Source organism: Solanum stenotomum, chromosome 2 (genome assembly GCF_019186545.1).
Source record: "Solanum stenotomum isolate F172 chromosome 2, ASM1918654v1, whole genome shotgun sequence".
NCBI classification, from domain to species: Eukaryota; Viridiplantae; Streptophyta; class Magnoliopsida; order Solanales; family Solanaceae; genus Solanum; species Solanum stenotomum.
In genome coordinates, this window is record NC_064283.1 from 56836912 (window position 1) to 56854783 (window position 17872).

General features: G+C 32.7%; 1 protein-coding gene and 1 pseudogene across 5 annotated transcripts; one reads left to right on the forward strand and one right to left on the reverse strand.

The window, feature by feature from the left end:
* Positions 1-2943: 2943 nt before the first annotated feature.
* On the forward strand, positions 2944-6698 carry LOC125856708 (protein IQ-DOMAIN 12). Of its 5 annotated transcripts, none has more exons than XM_049536328.1 (6): positions 2944-3109; positions 3853-3947; positions 4430-4705; positions 5131-5361; positions 5450-5611; positions 5884-6698. In XM_049536328.1, the coding sequence occupies exons 2-6, from the start codon at positions 3870-3872 to the stop codon at positions 6382-6384; spliced, it is 1248 nt and encodes a 415-aa protein (XP_049392285.1). In that variant the 5' UTR covers positions 2944-3109; positions 3853-3869; the 3' UTR covers positions 6385-6698. The 5 variants fall into 5 exon arrangements, with proteins under 5 accessions (XP_049392285.1, XP_049392287.1, XP_049392284.1 ...); XM_049536330.1 differs by having other exon boundaries at positions 5480-5611; XM_049536327.1 differs by having other exon boundaries at positions 2963-3109; positions 3797-3947.
* A 459-nt stretch (positions 6699-7157) lies between these two features.
* On the reverse strand, positions 7158-8559 carry LOC125856714 (glucan endo-1,3-beta-glucosidase, acidic-like; annotated as a pseudogene).
* Between the last annotated feature and the right edge of the window lie 9313 nt (positions 8560-17872).

Below are 17872 nucleotides of genomic sequence, written 5' to 3' on the forward strand. Positions count from 1 at the left end.
CAGTATTATTTCACGAGTGAGATTTAAAAAGAAAGAACTAGAATGTGCATGTTATGAAAAAGCAATATATATATATATATCGTGGCGGAGCCACCTTACAATTATGAGGTTCATCCGAACCCCCTTCGGCGGAAAATTATATGATTTATACATAGTTAAAATATTTTTTTAGGTAAATATAGTAGATGTCGAACCCCCTTCGACTACTTCGTGTGTCTATTTTTCAGATTTTGAACTCCTTTATTAAAAATCTTGGCTCCGCCACTATAGATATGTTGGTGTTGACAGAGTTAGAGGAGGGACCTATAATAATAAGTACTAGCACAAGTTTATTGTAATGATAGTTACTTTCACTTAATTATTTTGTTTTTTTAATTATAACTTTCTGCGCTAAAATCCATGCTTAGATATCCTTTAATCATTACACTTTCCCAATTTGTATGTCTCCATGGTCACTTGGATGATGTATTTATTGATTTTACAGATAGCCACTAAATTTTTTTTTTTTTAATACATAAAAATTAATGAATTATTTTTTTAAAGAAAAAATCATTCTCTTGCCTATGTATCACTAAATAGAATGACTTTTTGCGTTATTATCATGAGGTAGGATAATATAGGTGAGAGTCATCTAACCTTAATGCAAAGGTTTCAGTTGCGAGCTTTGAAAATTAGAATATTTATGTACTACGCAGTAAGAATCTAAATCATCGCGTGTATAAGATAATTATAATGAAAATGGACTTTTTGGTTACAACTTCTGACCATGGAAATTCTTGTGTTTCAAAAGGTAGTATTAAAAAAATTTCCAATTTAAAGGGGTTTGCAATTATGAGTGATCATTTTTTTTTATGAATATATATATTTTTCATATAAAAAATCATGCATCAAGAAATGATTCAATCCAATGCAAGGTACAATAAATGAGGCAGAATGTGCAATCATAAATTTGAAAAAATGACATAATGTTTTATTCAAATGTAAACCTTCTAATATACTCCTCTTTTGTTAAGTTATTAGGAACTCAGATTGCGATGATCATTTTCAACACTCAACCGTTTATGTATCAATAATTTTAAAAATTAGTGATTTCTATTAAAAATAAATATAGTTATGAGTACTTTGCCAAGTATAATTAGAATCAACTTTTATTTTACAATTAATTTTTCATTTTTATATTACAAATTAAAGGCAATAATTATCACTTAATTACCAAAATTTGGGGTCATTGAACAACTCAAAAGATAAAAGCTACAAATGAGTCAAAAGAGAATAGTCCCCATTATCTTTCTACAAGGGGCCTAAAAAAGAAAAAAAAACTATAAATATTAATTGGACAACTTTATGAGTTGAAAAATGGACACAAATTCACATGGATAATCTATGATTTGAATTATTTGTAGTGCAATTTAAAGAGATAGTGTAATTTCTTTTTACACCATCAATATTGTTTAAGATAATTATTTGTACTAATTATGAATGAGAGTTTTGATGTGAATGGTAAAATTATTGTCATATAATCAAGAGATCGCATGTTCGAGTTATGGAAAAAGTCTCTTGTAAAATACAAGATAAATTTACGCACAATAACCCTTAATGATCTCTGATCTGAAACTCCACACATAATGAAAAATTAATACACAAAACTGTTCCTTTACTTGAACTAATTATCTTTTTGGTGACATAAAGAGTTAAACAATCAGAACATCATTAAATGTAAATTTTTTTTTGTTTCTTCAAGAAAAAATGTATAAAGGGTTAATCAAGTAACTTCATAGCAAAAAGAGTCATTTGAAATCAGGGGTGGAGCTATTGTAGCGGAAGGGGGTTCGGCCGAACCCATTGACTTTTTCGTAGACCCTATATTTGTATTAAAATATAAAGTACAATGTATATATATATATATTTCCTGTGAACCCATAAACACACTGAAACATTTGGCCCAGTGGTTGCTATGCACCTAGTGAAATCGTTCACCCCCGTGGAATGTGGGTTTGAATCTCGATAGGCACAAAAAATTTTTTGGATTAATTTCTAAACATGTGTATATATATAAAAAATAATAATTAAAAAATAGAATATTGGTAAGAAAATAGTATTTGTGTCGTACTTAAATTTTTTAAAAAATAAAAAATCGGTAAGAATTAATTAAAAACGTAGGTGGGTTTATATAAATTTTTTTTTTTTAAAAAAAATTGTTAAATGAAAAAAAAAAGGAAACTAGTATTTGTATAGTACTATGAAACTACAATATCTGACTATTGATTTCTACTCACATTCAAAAAGTTTAACTCAATTTTTTTCTCCAAAAGTTCGGGTTCTAACTTTTATTGTTGTTCTAATTGCTGCTATCCAACATCTGGCCCGGTGTGTACTCTTGTCTCTCCCTTTTTATTTGTTTCCTTGTTCGTTTTTAATGAGTTAAATACTTGTATTTGTTTGTTAATTTGATGATTGTTACTTTAGATTAAGATCGTTGTTTCTTTTTAAAAATTTAGAATCCACTGACATGAAATCCTGGCTCCGCTCTGTTTGAAATAGTTAGTAAGTAGTTAACAAAATAGCCTAAAAGCAAAGAAAGATGTAAGGAAGAAGCCAAATATCGCAGCGCGATGGATGTAATTCCTTCCGTCTTACTTAAAACTTTTAGATTTGAGTCTTGAATATGTAAAAAAATAACAATTTTAATATAAAATGTTTTTCGTGCGAAACAAATTAGAAACACGACACAAAGAAAAGGAGAGTCAATACAAGGAAAATAGAAAAGAAGAGGACCCTTATTGAAGGGACTTCCTAAAAGTCACAATTCAAGTACTACCAAAAGTCTACATAATTGAAAAATCAATTATTATTATTTTTCTTTTTTTCCTTTTTTTTTTTTTTTTATTCTACATCAGCACATGGTATGCTTCTCAAAACATAATTAGTAAAGGACATTTTACTCTTGGATATATATATACATGTATCTTAAATATGTTGCCACATGGAACAACAAAAACATCATAATTCAAGAATCACTTCATAAGACGCACTTGCATTTTTCCAAATCTTGAACATGTCCTTCAAATTTGGTGTTTTAATTTAATCATCTTTCTTTCACCTACTCTAGGTATGTATCCTAATTTTTCTAATTTTGTTTCTCATAATTACCTTGTTTTAATTGGAAAAATTATGAAAATTGCTCCATTAAGATTTCAAGTTCTTGATTAGTCTCATGAATGGTTTGATATATATTACAATAATAATGTCTTGTTTCTTTTTTTTTTTTGTTTTTTGCTTCCTACGCCTTGTGTCTGGTATACACATTATAGTTCAAATCATGTATTTGTCTTTCTAAATTCATTTACTATGTACAATTATTAATTCTGAAGTACTAGAATCTCGTACTTATAAACTTCAATTCCTGAATTTTGCCATGGACATTGTAGCTCAACTAAATTTCAACCTTAGAAGTAAAATGTTGTCTAACAAATGCGACTCTATATATACTTAGGCTCGAATTCCGAGACCTCTTATTAAGGAGAAAGGTATCCTTACACTCCACCACAACCCCACAAACCTTGTTGATCACAAGAATGTCTTGTTGCTCATGATTATGCAAGTGAATGAAATTGAATTTCTTGTGTTTTTTTCCCTCTCTGTTTGGTGATGTGAAAAGTTGTGCATGTCATGTTTCATTATTCTTTGTTTTTTTCCCCTGTTTTCTAAATGTAAATTATCTTGGAACTTCTTTGTTTATTGATAAAATAAAATAGAACTTGCAAACTCAAGGAGATTATTTTTTTCTCTTATCAAGAATAAGGTGATTTTTCACAAAGAAGGTGATGGCATGTTGTTGTTTAGATGAATCAGCTTGCTGAATTCATAAAATGGGAAAGAGAAGAAGCTGGTTTATATTTGTGAAGAGACTACTTTTCATTCCTGAGGCAAAACCAAAAGCTGAAAAGGTTTGATAATTTTTCTTTAAATCTTGATTTCCCTTTTTTCTAATGAGAATTGGTTGATATGATTCTATAATTAATATGAAATAAACGGCAGTACGAAGCATCCCGTGTTCACGCAGGATCCAGGGAAGGGATGCACCATAAGGTAGTGTGAGTTAGACAGTCTACCCTGATGCAAACAGTAGTGGCTAATTCTATATATGATTTGAACCTGTAACATGTAGGTCACATGGAGACAACTTTATTGTTGCTCCAAGGCTCCCCTTCGTGTGATTTATAACATGAATGTGGAAATATAGGTCACGAGTTCGAGCCGTGGAATCAGCCGTTGATGCTTGCACGTCAGCATAGGCTGCTGGCTACTTACATTATACCCTCGTGGGGTGCGCCCCTTATCTGGACTATGCGTGAACTCCAGGATACTTCGTACATCAGGCTTCCCTTATCTGTTGAGAACATGAATGTTGATTTGTTTTAATTTTCAGAAACCAAAGAGATGGAAATGGTTTTTAGGAAGGTTCAAGTTCAAGCAGTGTCCTCCAGCAATTGAAGCACCTCAAAAAACACTAGCTGAGGCAACAGAACAACAGAAGAAACATGCTGTGGCTGTTGCTTTAGCAACAGCAGCTGCAGCTGAGGCTGCTGTAGCTGCTGCCAATGCTGCAGCTGAAGTTGTACGCCTCACTATCGCTCCGTATGAGCTAGAGAGGAAGAGGAGAAATGCTGCCATCAGAATCCAAACCGCTTATCGTGCACACCTTGTGAGTAAATAAAAGTGTTCTCTCTTGTACAACTTAAGATTTTGGAAGACACGGTCACACAATTCAACATGGTATCACCTTAAAAAAGAATTGCCACGTGCTTCTCGGAGAAAAAAACGATTAGGCTTGTTAGGGATATATGATGTGTATTTGATTGCTTTATGTTATATTTTATAATTAGTAAATCATCATGAAACTTAAAGGGATTATCAGTAAAGAAATTGCAGCCTGTGCTTCAGTTTCCACTAATGATGAATATTATAAGAATTGAAGTTCAATATTTATCAATGTTACGAAAAGAGAACAAAAATAACTCTTTCATGTCAATCTTGTTATTCTCCTTTGCATTATTAAAAAATTTTCCACTTCGTTGTCGAAATGCCCTTATGTCCAATTAAAATGTGTCTCTCTGGGATTTTCTGTAGGCAAGGAAAGCTCTAAGTGCCCTGAAGGGACTCGTGAAGCTTCAAGCAGTGATTCGAGGAGAACTTGTTAGACGAAGACTAGTTGCCAAATTGAAGTTTATGTTGCCCTTTCAAATGCCAAAGCCAAGAGTTTATCATATCAGAGTTCCTACTGTGGAAGAATACTACGAGAGTATCGAAAAGAAACTTGATGATAGCTCGAAGGAAAGTGTGAAATCTAATGAATTCAAAGTAAGAGAATTAATAACACACAATATTTATCATTGTTTGAGCCTCTGATTGAACTTGAATTTGTATTTGTTGTACTCTAATAATGAAGTCTGTCGAACATTGTTTTGCTTATCGGCAGCTAAAATGCAACAGCCAAAGGACTTGGGATTTCAGTTTGGCTTCTAAGGAAGAAATTGACTCCTTGTTTTTAAGAAGACAAGAAGCCTTTGCCAAAAGAGAGCGTATGATGAAATACTCGTTTTCACATCGGGTAACTTCACTTGCATTGAGAATTTCGTAGTTCTCTTTTAATGATACTTACTACTCCCTCCGTTTCAAATTTTTTGTCTTACTTTCCTTTTTAGTCAGTTTCAAAAAGAACATCTCTTTCCTTTTGTTTAAATTTCAACTTTCCACATGACATGTTTAACACCACAAAATTTGAAAGTTTTCTTTACTTTCTTAAATTCCGTGTCAAGTCAAAACCAGACAAACGAGTAATACATCATGTTTTATGGTTGAATAACTCAAAATGGTTTTTAGGAGAGGAGAAATGATCATGTTATGCAAGATCCGTTAATCATTAAGGAAAATCGAAGAAGTTCCAGGTTCGATCAATGGGCAGAAATCGAACCACAGAGGAAAGGAGAGCTATTTGAGCAATTGAGGTCATTTGCAAACTCAAGTAGTCCTCTAGTTGGCGTGAACCAAATGAGACAAACGCGTAAAATAGATGTCACAGAGGATTTTTATTCTCCGTCATCGCTACCAAGGAGATCATTTTCTCATGTGAAACAGAAATCAATTGGTGATGATAGCTCTTTACCAAGTTCTCCCATGTTTCCTACTTACATGGCTGCTACAGAATCTGCAAAAGCAAAGACGAGATCGATGAGCACACCAAAGCAACGACTAATGTTAAACGAAGCATATTCAGTTCAACATTCTCCCTACATGCTCAACCATACTTCTTGGACTTCATATAATGGTGAAGTGAACAAAAGTACCAAAAAGAGTGAAATCTCTCAGCAAACATTTCTATAAATATAAAAGGGTTTTGCCGAGATTGAAAAGCTTATCATGCATTGCTTGCTCAGTTGCTCGATATTTCCAGCAAGGCAAAATGGAAACTTCAATCAAGAAGAAGCTATAATCTGCATATAGAGCCACTTGTGTAATTTATACAAATGGATTGAGGAAAAGAAGTGTTTTTGTTTCTTGTTTTCTGGTTTTATACTCTTATAGACTTCACATAAACATGTAAATTGTTCAAAGTCTCTCCTTTCTTGTTTGTTTTTGCCTAATTTTGTATGCTTCAGAGAGTTTGAGTCTGTTAAAGGCAGTGATGGTTGGTTTTGTTTGATGGTTGACATTTTGTTTGATGGTTGACTCCTGTAAACATTTCTACTTCCAATTTTGCAAATGAATTTCCTCTGGTTCTTGCTTGCTACATTGCAACGTCCTTTCTCTCGATTCATCGTTCAAGCCAAGGTATTTCCTCTATTCAACTAAGTTTCTTTGAAGAATAATCTTACAAGCTAGTTTAAGTTTTCCTTTCCTGTTTGTAACAATGGAATTTGAACCAACCAAAAGCAAAACAAAGGATCCTGTGAATATAAGGCAGCTCGGTGCATGAAGCATCCCGTGTTCACACAGGGTCCGGGAAAGGCTACACCAAAGGGGGTGTGACGTAGGCACCCTACTTTGAAGCAAGCATTCCACGGCTCGGAACCCTGGCCTTAAATGATACACATGGTTGCTGCTGATAAAATCAATGGTTCAAATAAAAGGTGTTTCATTATTGTAATATATTGCTTTCTTTATTAGCATATGATGATTTCAGTACATAATGCCTATAGGCTACTTTCTCTTGAAGCTGGAACTGTTATTCAGAATTTACATACATACAAAGGTAAGTCCTTTATTCCTTTTAATGCTCTCCTCTTGCTTTTTAACTAGTTAAAACTGATCTGGTACTTAGGTTGCATGTTTGCTGAATATAGTCCGAAATGCTTCTCGATTTCAGGGTTCTTTTGATCTTCATCAAACAGATCAAAAATGTAGGTCTCTATTGGACCGGAAGGCCTTTTAGGACTCCCTCCCTTCACATGCTGAATCAGATTGTTGTTATAAGTCCTGGCATTGTCAATGGAAGTTAACTGCCCTGCTCCAGCTGAAGGCCAACCACTCTCCGATACAACGATCTGCAAAGACGAGCCACCAGCTTTTTCAAGGGCCGAGTATGTAGCATCTAAGATGGCATCAAAAAGGTTCTTATATCCTCTTCCATTATCATTTACAACAACTTCAGGTGATGTGAAAAGTGCATACTCAAGCTTAATGACTGGATTGTCAACTACTGCAAAGTAAGGATAAAGGTTGACAAGCAAAGGAGCGCGATTCATCACAAGGAAGTTGATTATAGGTTCGATGAATCATAGAACATCATCTTTGAATCTTCTATTTGATGGAGGAGAAGTATCAGTAGTAAGTCCAGTTTCAATAGCTGTGGAAACTTTGATCTGGTTTCCGAGACCGGCTCCAGATATTGCGGTTTGAATGTTCCTTATGGCATTGAAAAGAGCAGGTACATACTTAGAGTTTTCATTGAAGGGACTAACTTCATTTCCAACAGCTATATACCTGAACTTGACATTATCATAGTTCTTAACATTGTTTTGGATCCATGTATTTGCATTGTCTTGGCTAGCAGCAACGTTTTCAAGATCCATGTTCGGGACACCTAGCATGACCTCAATGTTGGAGCCTCGGAGCGCCTGAAGGGTCAGCTGGTCAGGTTCGTATATTCTCATTCTTCGAATATTGTTTCGATTGCATAGTGACACAACATCTGCTGGAGATGGTAATCCATTCCCTAGCCTTCCATAACAAACTCCAGTTTGAGCACCTGCATCACACAAAACATAACATTAGTTCTACCTATAGCTCGTCAAGCTATGTTACTCGGATCCTTCATTAATCTCATTATACCTATGTTAGCCACAGAGGACAAGAGAACGAGCACTTCGTTCAAAACTCGAGTCTAGTACCTTCATGTATACAATACTCATGCTTGAGTCCATGTCACATACTAATATTTTGTGTCTAAGAAGAAAGAGAGAGAGATACCTGTAAAATCTGGGGTAGCTAATGTAAGTACACCATAGAGAATCAAAGTGAAAAAATTGAAATTTGATAGTTTGCTAGCCATTTGGGAAGAAAAAATAAATCCAACTATGGCTAAGTGAAACTAGAAAAACATACCCTTTATATAGAAAAATAAATTCTATTGTCAAGTCAAATCAATCTATGAAAAAGAAACACCAAACAAATTGAATTATATGATCTAGAACATACACCTAAGAGATACATTTTTGGACTTATTTCACTAAGTTTGAAAAGTCTACAAAATATCCTTTAGTTCCTTGATCAAAATGACATTGAATTTTCATAATTAGCAGCCCCTAACATCAATTAGTACAGTAATTGTTGGAGTATATTTAGTAGCTAGAAATTTCAAATATGACTAAAAAAAGAGTATCTAAAGGACATTTGTCTACATAGAATTGGTTTGGCACTTAACTGATTGAGACGGATTTGAGATTTAAAGTTTATGATTTCTGAATTTTTAGTTATTGAGGTTTGTCGAAATTGTATTATTTACGTCCGACTGTATATAATATTAGTCAATGAACTTAAAAATATGAAAAAACAAGATTCAAACATCAACAAAGACAAACTAAATTTAGTAGATAGAGTTGTCCGATATCAGTGTTAATTGAAGATATAAGATACTTGACGATAGTTGGTAATAGTTCAGCGAATATTGGATAGTTCAAGGACCAAACTCGCAAAAACTGATACTTATATAAATATTTAGCTAACAAGTATTGTAAATACGTATGTTGCTTGGACTCTTCAAAAATGTCAACAAAGTGTGTCGAATTCGCCAAAAGTAGTGTATTTTTGGTGAATCCGACATGGATGCGGCATCAAACTTGCAAACTCGTTCAACGAATATCGGATAGTTCAAGGACCAAACTCGCAAAAACTAATACTTATATAAATATTTAGCTAACAAGTATTGTAAATACGTATGTTGCTTGGACTCTTCAAAAATGTCAACGGTGTGTGTCGAATTCGCCAGAAGTAGTGTATTTTTGGTGAATCCGACATGGATGCGGCATCAAACTCGCAAACTCGTTCAGCGAATATCGGATAGTTCAAGGACCAAACTCGCAAAAACTAATACTTATATAAATATTTAGCTAACAAGTATTGTAAATACGTATGTTGCTTGGACTCTTCAAAAATGTCAACGGTGTGTGTCGAATTCGCCAGAAGTAGTGTATTTTTGGTGAATCCGACATGGATGCGGCATCAAACTCGCAAACTCGTTCAGCGAATATCGGATAGTTCAAGGACCAAACTCGCAAAAACTAATACTTATATAAATATTTAGCTAACAAGTATTGTAAATACGTATGTTGCTTGGACTCTTTAAAAATGTCAACGGTGTGTGTCGAATTTGCCAAAAGTAGTGTATTTTTGGTGAATCCAACACGGGTGCGACATCAAAAGTGAAGAGTCCATGCAACTAAGGTAAATACCACTAAACTTGGCGAAAATTATTAGTTTCATCCCCGAACTATTGACAGCTTTAAAAACACATCTTTACTGGACTAACTGAACTTAAATACACCCTCGATCTTGCAACATGTTAGGATTTTGCTTTGATTTTCTTACCTTGTTTGAGTTTTAATTTTTCCTTGAAAGAAAATCAAAGTATTACCATTAATGCTTTTTTTTTCCTTTATGAAAGAAAAATATGATTCTCTTCCATATTTTGTTTATTCTTTCCTTAGAGAAAAAAATTTGAAACTCTATAAATTAAAAACTCTTCTTCTCATATCAAGAACACAATAACATCCACAATGTAGTCATTTAGAGAGTTTTTTTTTGGCGGAATGGTCTGGTGGACCCTTGTACTTGTATGTGTTTGTATTGTGAACCCTTCTACTTACTCATTTGTCATCTGAACCCCTGAACTCATCAAAACGCAATATTTTAAACACACTTTTTACCACTCAACTGTGTGTGTATCACAAACGCCTGCCACGTAATTTTAAAAATAATTATAATATGACACGTATGATTATAAAATGACACATGTATATATGGTCACTCCATGTCATTTTTCCTTTTATTAGATTTGATTAATATACCTACACTTTCTCTTTCCAATTTTTATTTCTCTTTGCCATTGCCATCTGCATCTCCATCTCCATCCCCACAATCTCATTTCAACTTTTTCTTATCTTCCTTACCCTTTTCCTTTTTCCAACCTCTTCTACTCTTTCCATTGAAGTAAAAAATGTTGGCACGATTTTTGGTTGTTCACAATCTCGTTGGAGTTCGGATTTGATTTTGGGTTATGTTGAATTGGGGTTTTGGTGGTGACCGATGGTGCTAAGGAAAAGTGGGGGTCTATTGGGTGGTTTGATTGTTTCTAGTTGTTCACAACTGGCGGCGTTGTGAAAGTCGCAACTTATTGGCGGAGTTAGTTTGGGGTTTTTGTTGTTGTTGTTGTTGTTTGTTCTCATTTATAGTTGTTGGTTGAAGCTTGTCGGAAATGATGAGAACGAAGGTAGTTTGGTCGGTGAAGGTNGGAGTTAGTTTGGGGTTTTTGTTGTTGTTGTTGTTGTTGGTTCTCATTTATAGTTGTTGGTTGAAGCTTGTCGGAAATGATGAGAACGAAGGTAGTTTGGTCGGTAAAGGTGAGGAGGACGAGAAGAAGGCAATAAGTTTGGGTTTGGTTTGGAACTGAAACAAGGGGTCAATGTCAAAAATTATTTGAGTTTTTTGGTTTGATTTTCAACTTATCTAGGTAGGTTTTCCAATTTATTTTCGAATTTATTTGTTGTTTAGTTTGGATTTGATCTCTATTTGTGTCTTTGTTTGGTTTTGGGGTTTTAATCAATTACATTGACTTTGTTGAAATTCTTTGGGGATTTTACATTTTTGTGCCTAATGTTAGTGTAAGATATTTCAGTAGTAGTGTTATGCCTTCCATGGTGTTTTTCATAGAAAAAGAGCCGTATAATAACAAGAAACGATAGAGAAGAAATTTTTGGGAAAAAGATCGGAAAAGAGGCCAAGAAAACCTCAAATTTTGTCCAACAATGGTGTTAGATGCAAATAGGAAGATGATGGCTTTACAAAGCAGTGACTGTCAGACCCTTTTCCAAGGGTCTCACGCTCCTAATAAGTGTGTGTCACACGCTCTTTAGTAGTAACTTCCACATAGGGTGCCAAGTCAAAAAATGTGTTTAAAATATTGCGTTTTGATGAGTTCAGGGGTTCAGATGACAAATGAGTAAGTAGAAGGGTTCACAATACAAACACATACAAGTACAAGGGTCCACCAGACCATTCCGCCTTTTTTTTTGAAAAGATTTTTCTCTCGACACTTTTAGTTTATTTTTTTTGGGTAAAAACCCAACTATACAAAATATATCTAAATAACCATTATATCACAATAGTTTAACTTTTCACCAACATATCAATAGAATTTTTATAAAACAAAAAAAAGTTAAAAATGGAAAATAAAAAAAGGAAAACATACTATTCAATATTTAGTGATATTCTAGTTCCTTAATTTCCTTCCCTTTGTTATTTACCATCTACAAATATCTCAAATATTAGTTAACATTGTTGGATTTTTTAAATTTTTATTTAAAACAATGTTTTTTTTCTTGCGTGCAATTGACTATTTAATGGTATTAAAGATTTTATTATTTGTGGATGGTATTTGCTCTAGTGTTGAAACATAGTTTACCCATTGTCAAAAGTTAGTTTACTTCATGGTATAAAATGCTTTTTTTGGGGGGAAAAATTAGATGTTAAAAGGTATATATTATAATAATTATTGATATAATGTTGGTTCTATAGTTGGTTCAAATATTTGTATATTAAGTGGTTGAATATTGGTAAAAAATACAGTATAAATTTGTCATATTTATTGGCATATATGAGTCATATTGTTAAATTAACATATGGTATAATTTTGTTAAAAATACAATTACCTAAAAATTACTATGGGGCATTTAATGGTATAAAATTACCTTTTAATATAGAAGTAGTGTAATTTTTCAATTTAAATATATCAAATTATATACCAACTTTGAAAATGGTTCTGTATTGTTTACTAATTCAAAATGGTAAGGTTATACCTTCCATATTGTCAAACTATCGTCAAAAAGTTGATTTTCTTCATGATATAAAAAATGATTTTTTGGAAAAATTAAATGTTAAAATGGTTTTATATATATTAATTATTTAAAGGAATATATTATTATAATCATATCATATATATATATATATATAAAAGAGAACCTTAGGCCCGCCTACGTGGCGCCACCACAAATAAGAATTCCATTTTAATTTATTTATTTACAAAACTAGCCTTCCCCTTTCATGAAAAGTTGTGAAATTTATGAAAAGTTGTGACTTTAATGAAGAGTTGCAACTTTAATGAAGAGTTGCGGCTTTTATGAAAAGTTGTGACTTTTATGAAAAGTTGCGACTTTTATGAAGAGTTGCGACTTTTATGAAAAAATGTAATTTTTATAAAAGGTTGTGACCTTTTCGAAGGGTTGCAACTTTTTGAAGAGTTGCGACTTTTATGAAAAATTGTGACTTTTATGAAAGGTTGTGACCTTTTCTAAGGGTTGCAACTTTTCCAAATAGTTGTAACCTTTCCGATAAGGCACAATAAACATTTGTTCACACTACCCTTTGTTGTCTATAAATAGAGGGATTTCCTCTCATGTTAAAACAACAAAAATTCTAAACCTCTTCTTATTTTTCTTCTTCTTCTTCACAATTAAATATTTGTGTACTTTGCTCCTGTTGAGTGGCTCACTGACACCATTGCTTATGTTACAGATCATGGTATGTATTTTTATAGTCATTAATTTATGCTTATGTTATTAAGGATAAATGATAAAATATAATAATTTTCATTTTCCTTTACATTATTAATGTTTGTTACTACATAATCTTGTATGTAAGATAACATAGTGTTTTAATTTTAATGACTGATAGGTTTTAATTATATTTTATAAATTCCATGATATTAAATTCTTGCGCGAAGCGTGGATAATTTTACTAGTATATATATATAAAAGAGAACCCTATGTCCGCCTACGTGGCGCCACCACAAACAAAGATTCTGTTTTAATTTATTTATTTCCAAAATTAGTCTTCCCCTTTCATGAAAAGTTGTGACTTTTATGAAGAGTTGCGACTTTTACGAAAGGTTGTAACATTTATGAAAGGTTGTGACCTTTCCGAAGAGTTGTGACTTTTCCAAAGAGTTATGACCTTTTCGGTAAGGCACAATAAACATTTGTTCACTCTACTCTTTGTTGTCTATAAATAGGGGGTTTCCTCTCATTTTAAAACAACGAAAATTCTGAATTTCTTCTTCTTCTGAACAATTAAATATTTGATTTTGAACTTCTTCTTCTGCACAATTAAATATTTGTGTACTTTATCCCATTTAGTGGCTCACTGACACTATTGTTTTTGTATCATTACACTGGTGAATAAAATTGTTTGGAGAGGATGTATTTATTTAAACCTCGGGTACTAGAGGGGAATGAGACACTGTGCATTCAGTGGGCTCGATTTTTCCTTTATGTTTCATTCTATTGTTATAGACCCTGGTATGTCTTTTTACCGTCATTAATTTATGCTTATGATATTAATGTTGTTTTTAGTACATATTTTAAACTTTGTTGTTTATATTTCTGTAAAGTTATTGTTATAAGTATTTCTTCGTACAAACTTTATGTAAATCCAACTACTGCATATTCACAAATAACTTTTTACATAATACATTTATTTACAACATTCTCCAAAGAAATTTTTTCTTCTCCAAGAGAACAAGCCTAAATATTTATATGATTTTTTGTTGTTGTCATAATAATGTTAATATTAACAGGAGAAAAAAAAATAGAAAGTCAAATGATAGAATTAAAACTAGCAATTAATTACAATTATATGATACACAATGATGACTATTCTTTCACACCAAAGTACTTTTTTGAATTTTTTCCCATTATCTGTTACTTCTCTTTCATCCTTTTCAAGGATCCTTAATGTTTTGTTTGTGTACAACTTCAATTCCAAAACACTGTCATAACTATATTACATATGAAATTTGGATTTTGGAAGATTGCATTTTAATTTATAACACATAATGACTACATATTACTTATGATTATGGAACATTTGCTCTTGATAAGCACATTCGTTTTATATATATATATATATATATATATATATATATATATATATTACTTATGATAATGGAACATTTGCTCTTGATAAGCACATTCGTTTTTATATATATATATATATGTAATTGATAGTGTTATACTAACGAAATTTGCAAAGAAGAAAATTGAGAAAAATATTTATGTAACCATGCATATAGATGATAAAAATAAATTAACCATTGTAAAATTTCAAAAGCAAATTAATAAATCTGTAAAATCAAATTATGTAAACTATAAGAAAATAGTATTATGATTTGTAATTTTGCCTTTTCTTTTAATAAAACAAATGGTAAACTACAATTGAATAACCTCTATACTCTTAAAAACATATTTATATAAAAATACTATAACATCAAAATACAAGAAAAGTTCTATTCTAATAAATTTTAAAGAAGAATGTTCAAACCGCGCGAAGCACGGGCCCATTTACTAGTGATATATAAAGGAGAATGTTAGATATGTTGATGTGACATGCCTCCAAGGGCTAGAAACCTATTTATCTTCCTTTTTTTGCGATTTTTTAAACCATTTTTCAAATTTTAAAATACAAAAAAGTTCACCTAAATAATAAAGATAGTCACATTTAATTCTTTCTTTATCAATAAATAGCCATATATAATAAAACTCAATTAAAGCTGATTAAGTCTTTTTATATTATATATATATATATATAATAAAACTCAATTAAAGAAAACACTTAATACTCATTCAATTATAATTACTCAAATGTACGTTATCTTTTTTTTTTTTTTTTTATTTGTATGTTACTAATTCTTTTGCTAACTATAAAAACTAAATCAAATGTCCTACCCTGCATAACATTCTGCCGTTTTCATTCACAACTTCCTTTTCAATTTTTCTTCTTTTTTATTTTGCTTCTTTTCATTGAAACTCTTTTCGCAAGAAGTTTCTTTCTTCTTTTTTATTGTTTTTTATTTTATCATTATTGGTGTTTTCCCCACAATTATTAACTTTGTATGTAATTTTCATGCCTGATTTTATTTGTTAGGAAATGGGAGAGAGCTACATATATATGACCTTATTTGCGAAAAGAACTCGTTAGAATCAAACTTGAAGAATATGCAACCATTAGCGATATATCAAACTTTATCTACGTATATTTATTTGTTGCAAGCTTATATATAGTTATAGTATAAATTTGAATGTAACATATTTTTCTAGGGTAAATGCCCTATTTTAAATTTAACAAAAATTATATTAATTTTATATCGATTTTTTTAAATTTATTATTCACAAACAAAAACTCTCTTTATACGATTTCTAATTGCTCCCAAAATAAGTAACATATTAAAAAAATATAATTATTTCTTTCATCTCAAAACAAATGATATATGAATAAAAAGAAAATCTTAAAGAATATAAGCTCCTCACACTTTCTATAATTTTTTTAGTTTTGACAAAATTTTCTTCTCTTTGACAAGAGAGGACCAAGATGTATGGAGATTTGAAGCGAATTTATTGGTGGCTGGGCATAAAGAAGGATATAGCGGAGTTTGTGGCTAAACGTCAGAGTTGTCAACAAGTGAAGTATGAACATCAAAGGCATACAGGTTTGCTTCAAAGAATGCCAATTCCGAAATGGAAGTGGGAAAGGATAACCATGGATTTTGTGGTAGGTCTTCCCAAGACTTTGGGGAAGTTTGATTCTATTTGGGTGGTGGTTGATAGATTGACTAAGTCAGCCCATTTTATTCCGGTAAGAATAGATTATAATGCTGAACAATTGGCTAAGGTGTATGTGAAAGAGATAGAGAGGTTGCATGAGGTGCCCCTTTCTATCATCTCAGACCGTGGTCCCCAATTCACATCCAAGTTTTGGAGGAAATTACATGATGAATTGGGCACACAACTCACTTTTAGTACAACCTTTCATCCGCAGACGGACAGACAGTCAGAGAGGACTATTCAAGTGTTAGAAGACATGTTGAGTGCATGTGTGCTTGACTTTGGAGGGGATTGGGATAAGTTCTTACCTTTGTGTGAATTCTCTTATAATAATAGTTATCACTCCAGCATAAATATGGCACCATTTGAGGCACTTTATGGGAGAGGATGTAAATCACCCATAGGTTGGTTTGAGGCTGGAGATGTGAAACCTTTGGGGGTTGATTTAGTGAAGGATGCTCAAGATAAGGTGAGGAGTATTCAATCTAAGCTTTTAGTAGCCCAGAGTAGACAAAAGAAGTATGCGGACCATAAGGTTAGAGACATGGTGTTTCAAACCGGTGAGAATGTTCTTCTTAAGGTATCACCCATGAAGGGGATGATGAGATTTGGCAAGAAAGGTAAGCTAAGTCCGCGATACATTAGTCCCTTTGAGGTTCTTGAATATGTAGGACCGCTGGCGTATAGATTGGCTTTACCTCCTAATTTATCAGGTGTTCATCTGGTAATTCATGTGTCCATGTTGAAGAGATATCATGGTGACGGAGAATATATCATTAAGTGGGACTCAATTGTGTTAGACAAAGACCTCCAATATGAGGAGGAACCGATTGCAATTCTTGATCGTGATGTGCGCAAGTTAAGGACCAAAGAGATTAAGTCCGTAAAGGTTCAATAGAAGTATCGTCCAGTTGAGGAAGCTACTTCGGAAATCGAAAGGGACATGCGAGACAAGTATCACCAATTGTTCGTCAATTCAGGTACTACTTCATTCCTTCCTTAGCCTATTTTTCCTAAGATTGTCACTCGGGGACGAGTGATGGATAAATTGGTATCTATTGTAACGACCGGGTTCTGTCATTATAGAAAAACCAATGGGAAAATTTTTTGGGTCGGAAAACTTTTTCGTAGTAACTTGGAATTTCTCAACCTAGTCCAGATTTGGACGAAATCGGAGTTGTTGAGGTGTAGGAAAATCTAGTAGCAATCGGGTGATTTAATTATGATTTTGATTACATGAGTAGTTAGATAAGTCGTTAAGAAATTTGTACGACTTTACATAATTGAATTCGGGTGAGTAGAACTCCAGGAATCGATCTTAGCGTGAATGGTATTTTATGAGCAGCGTTGGTTAAAGGTGTGTTGTGAAATGGAGGTCTTGGAATTATTAAAATAGCGCACTATTTCATGCTAGCCGCTTTGGCGGTGGTTTTGGTCTCTCTGGTGGGGCCGCTTAGCGGGGTGAGGACCGATGTGGCGGGCCAGACGCGACTTAAAGTCGT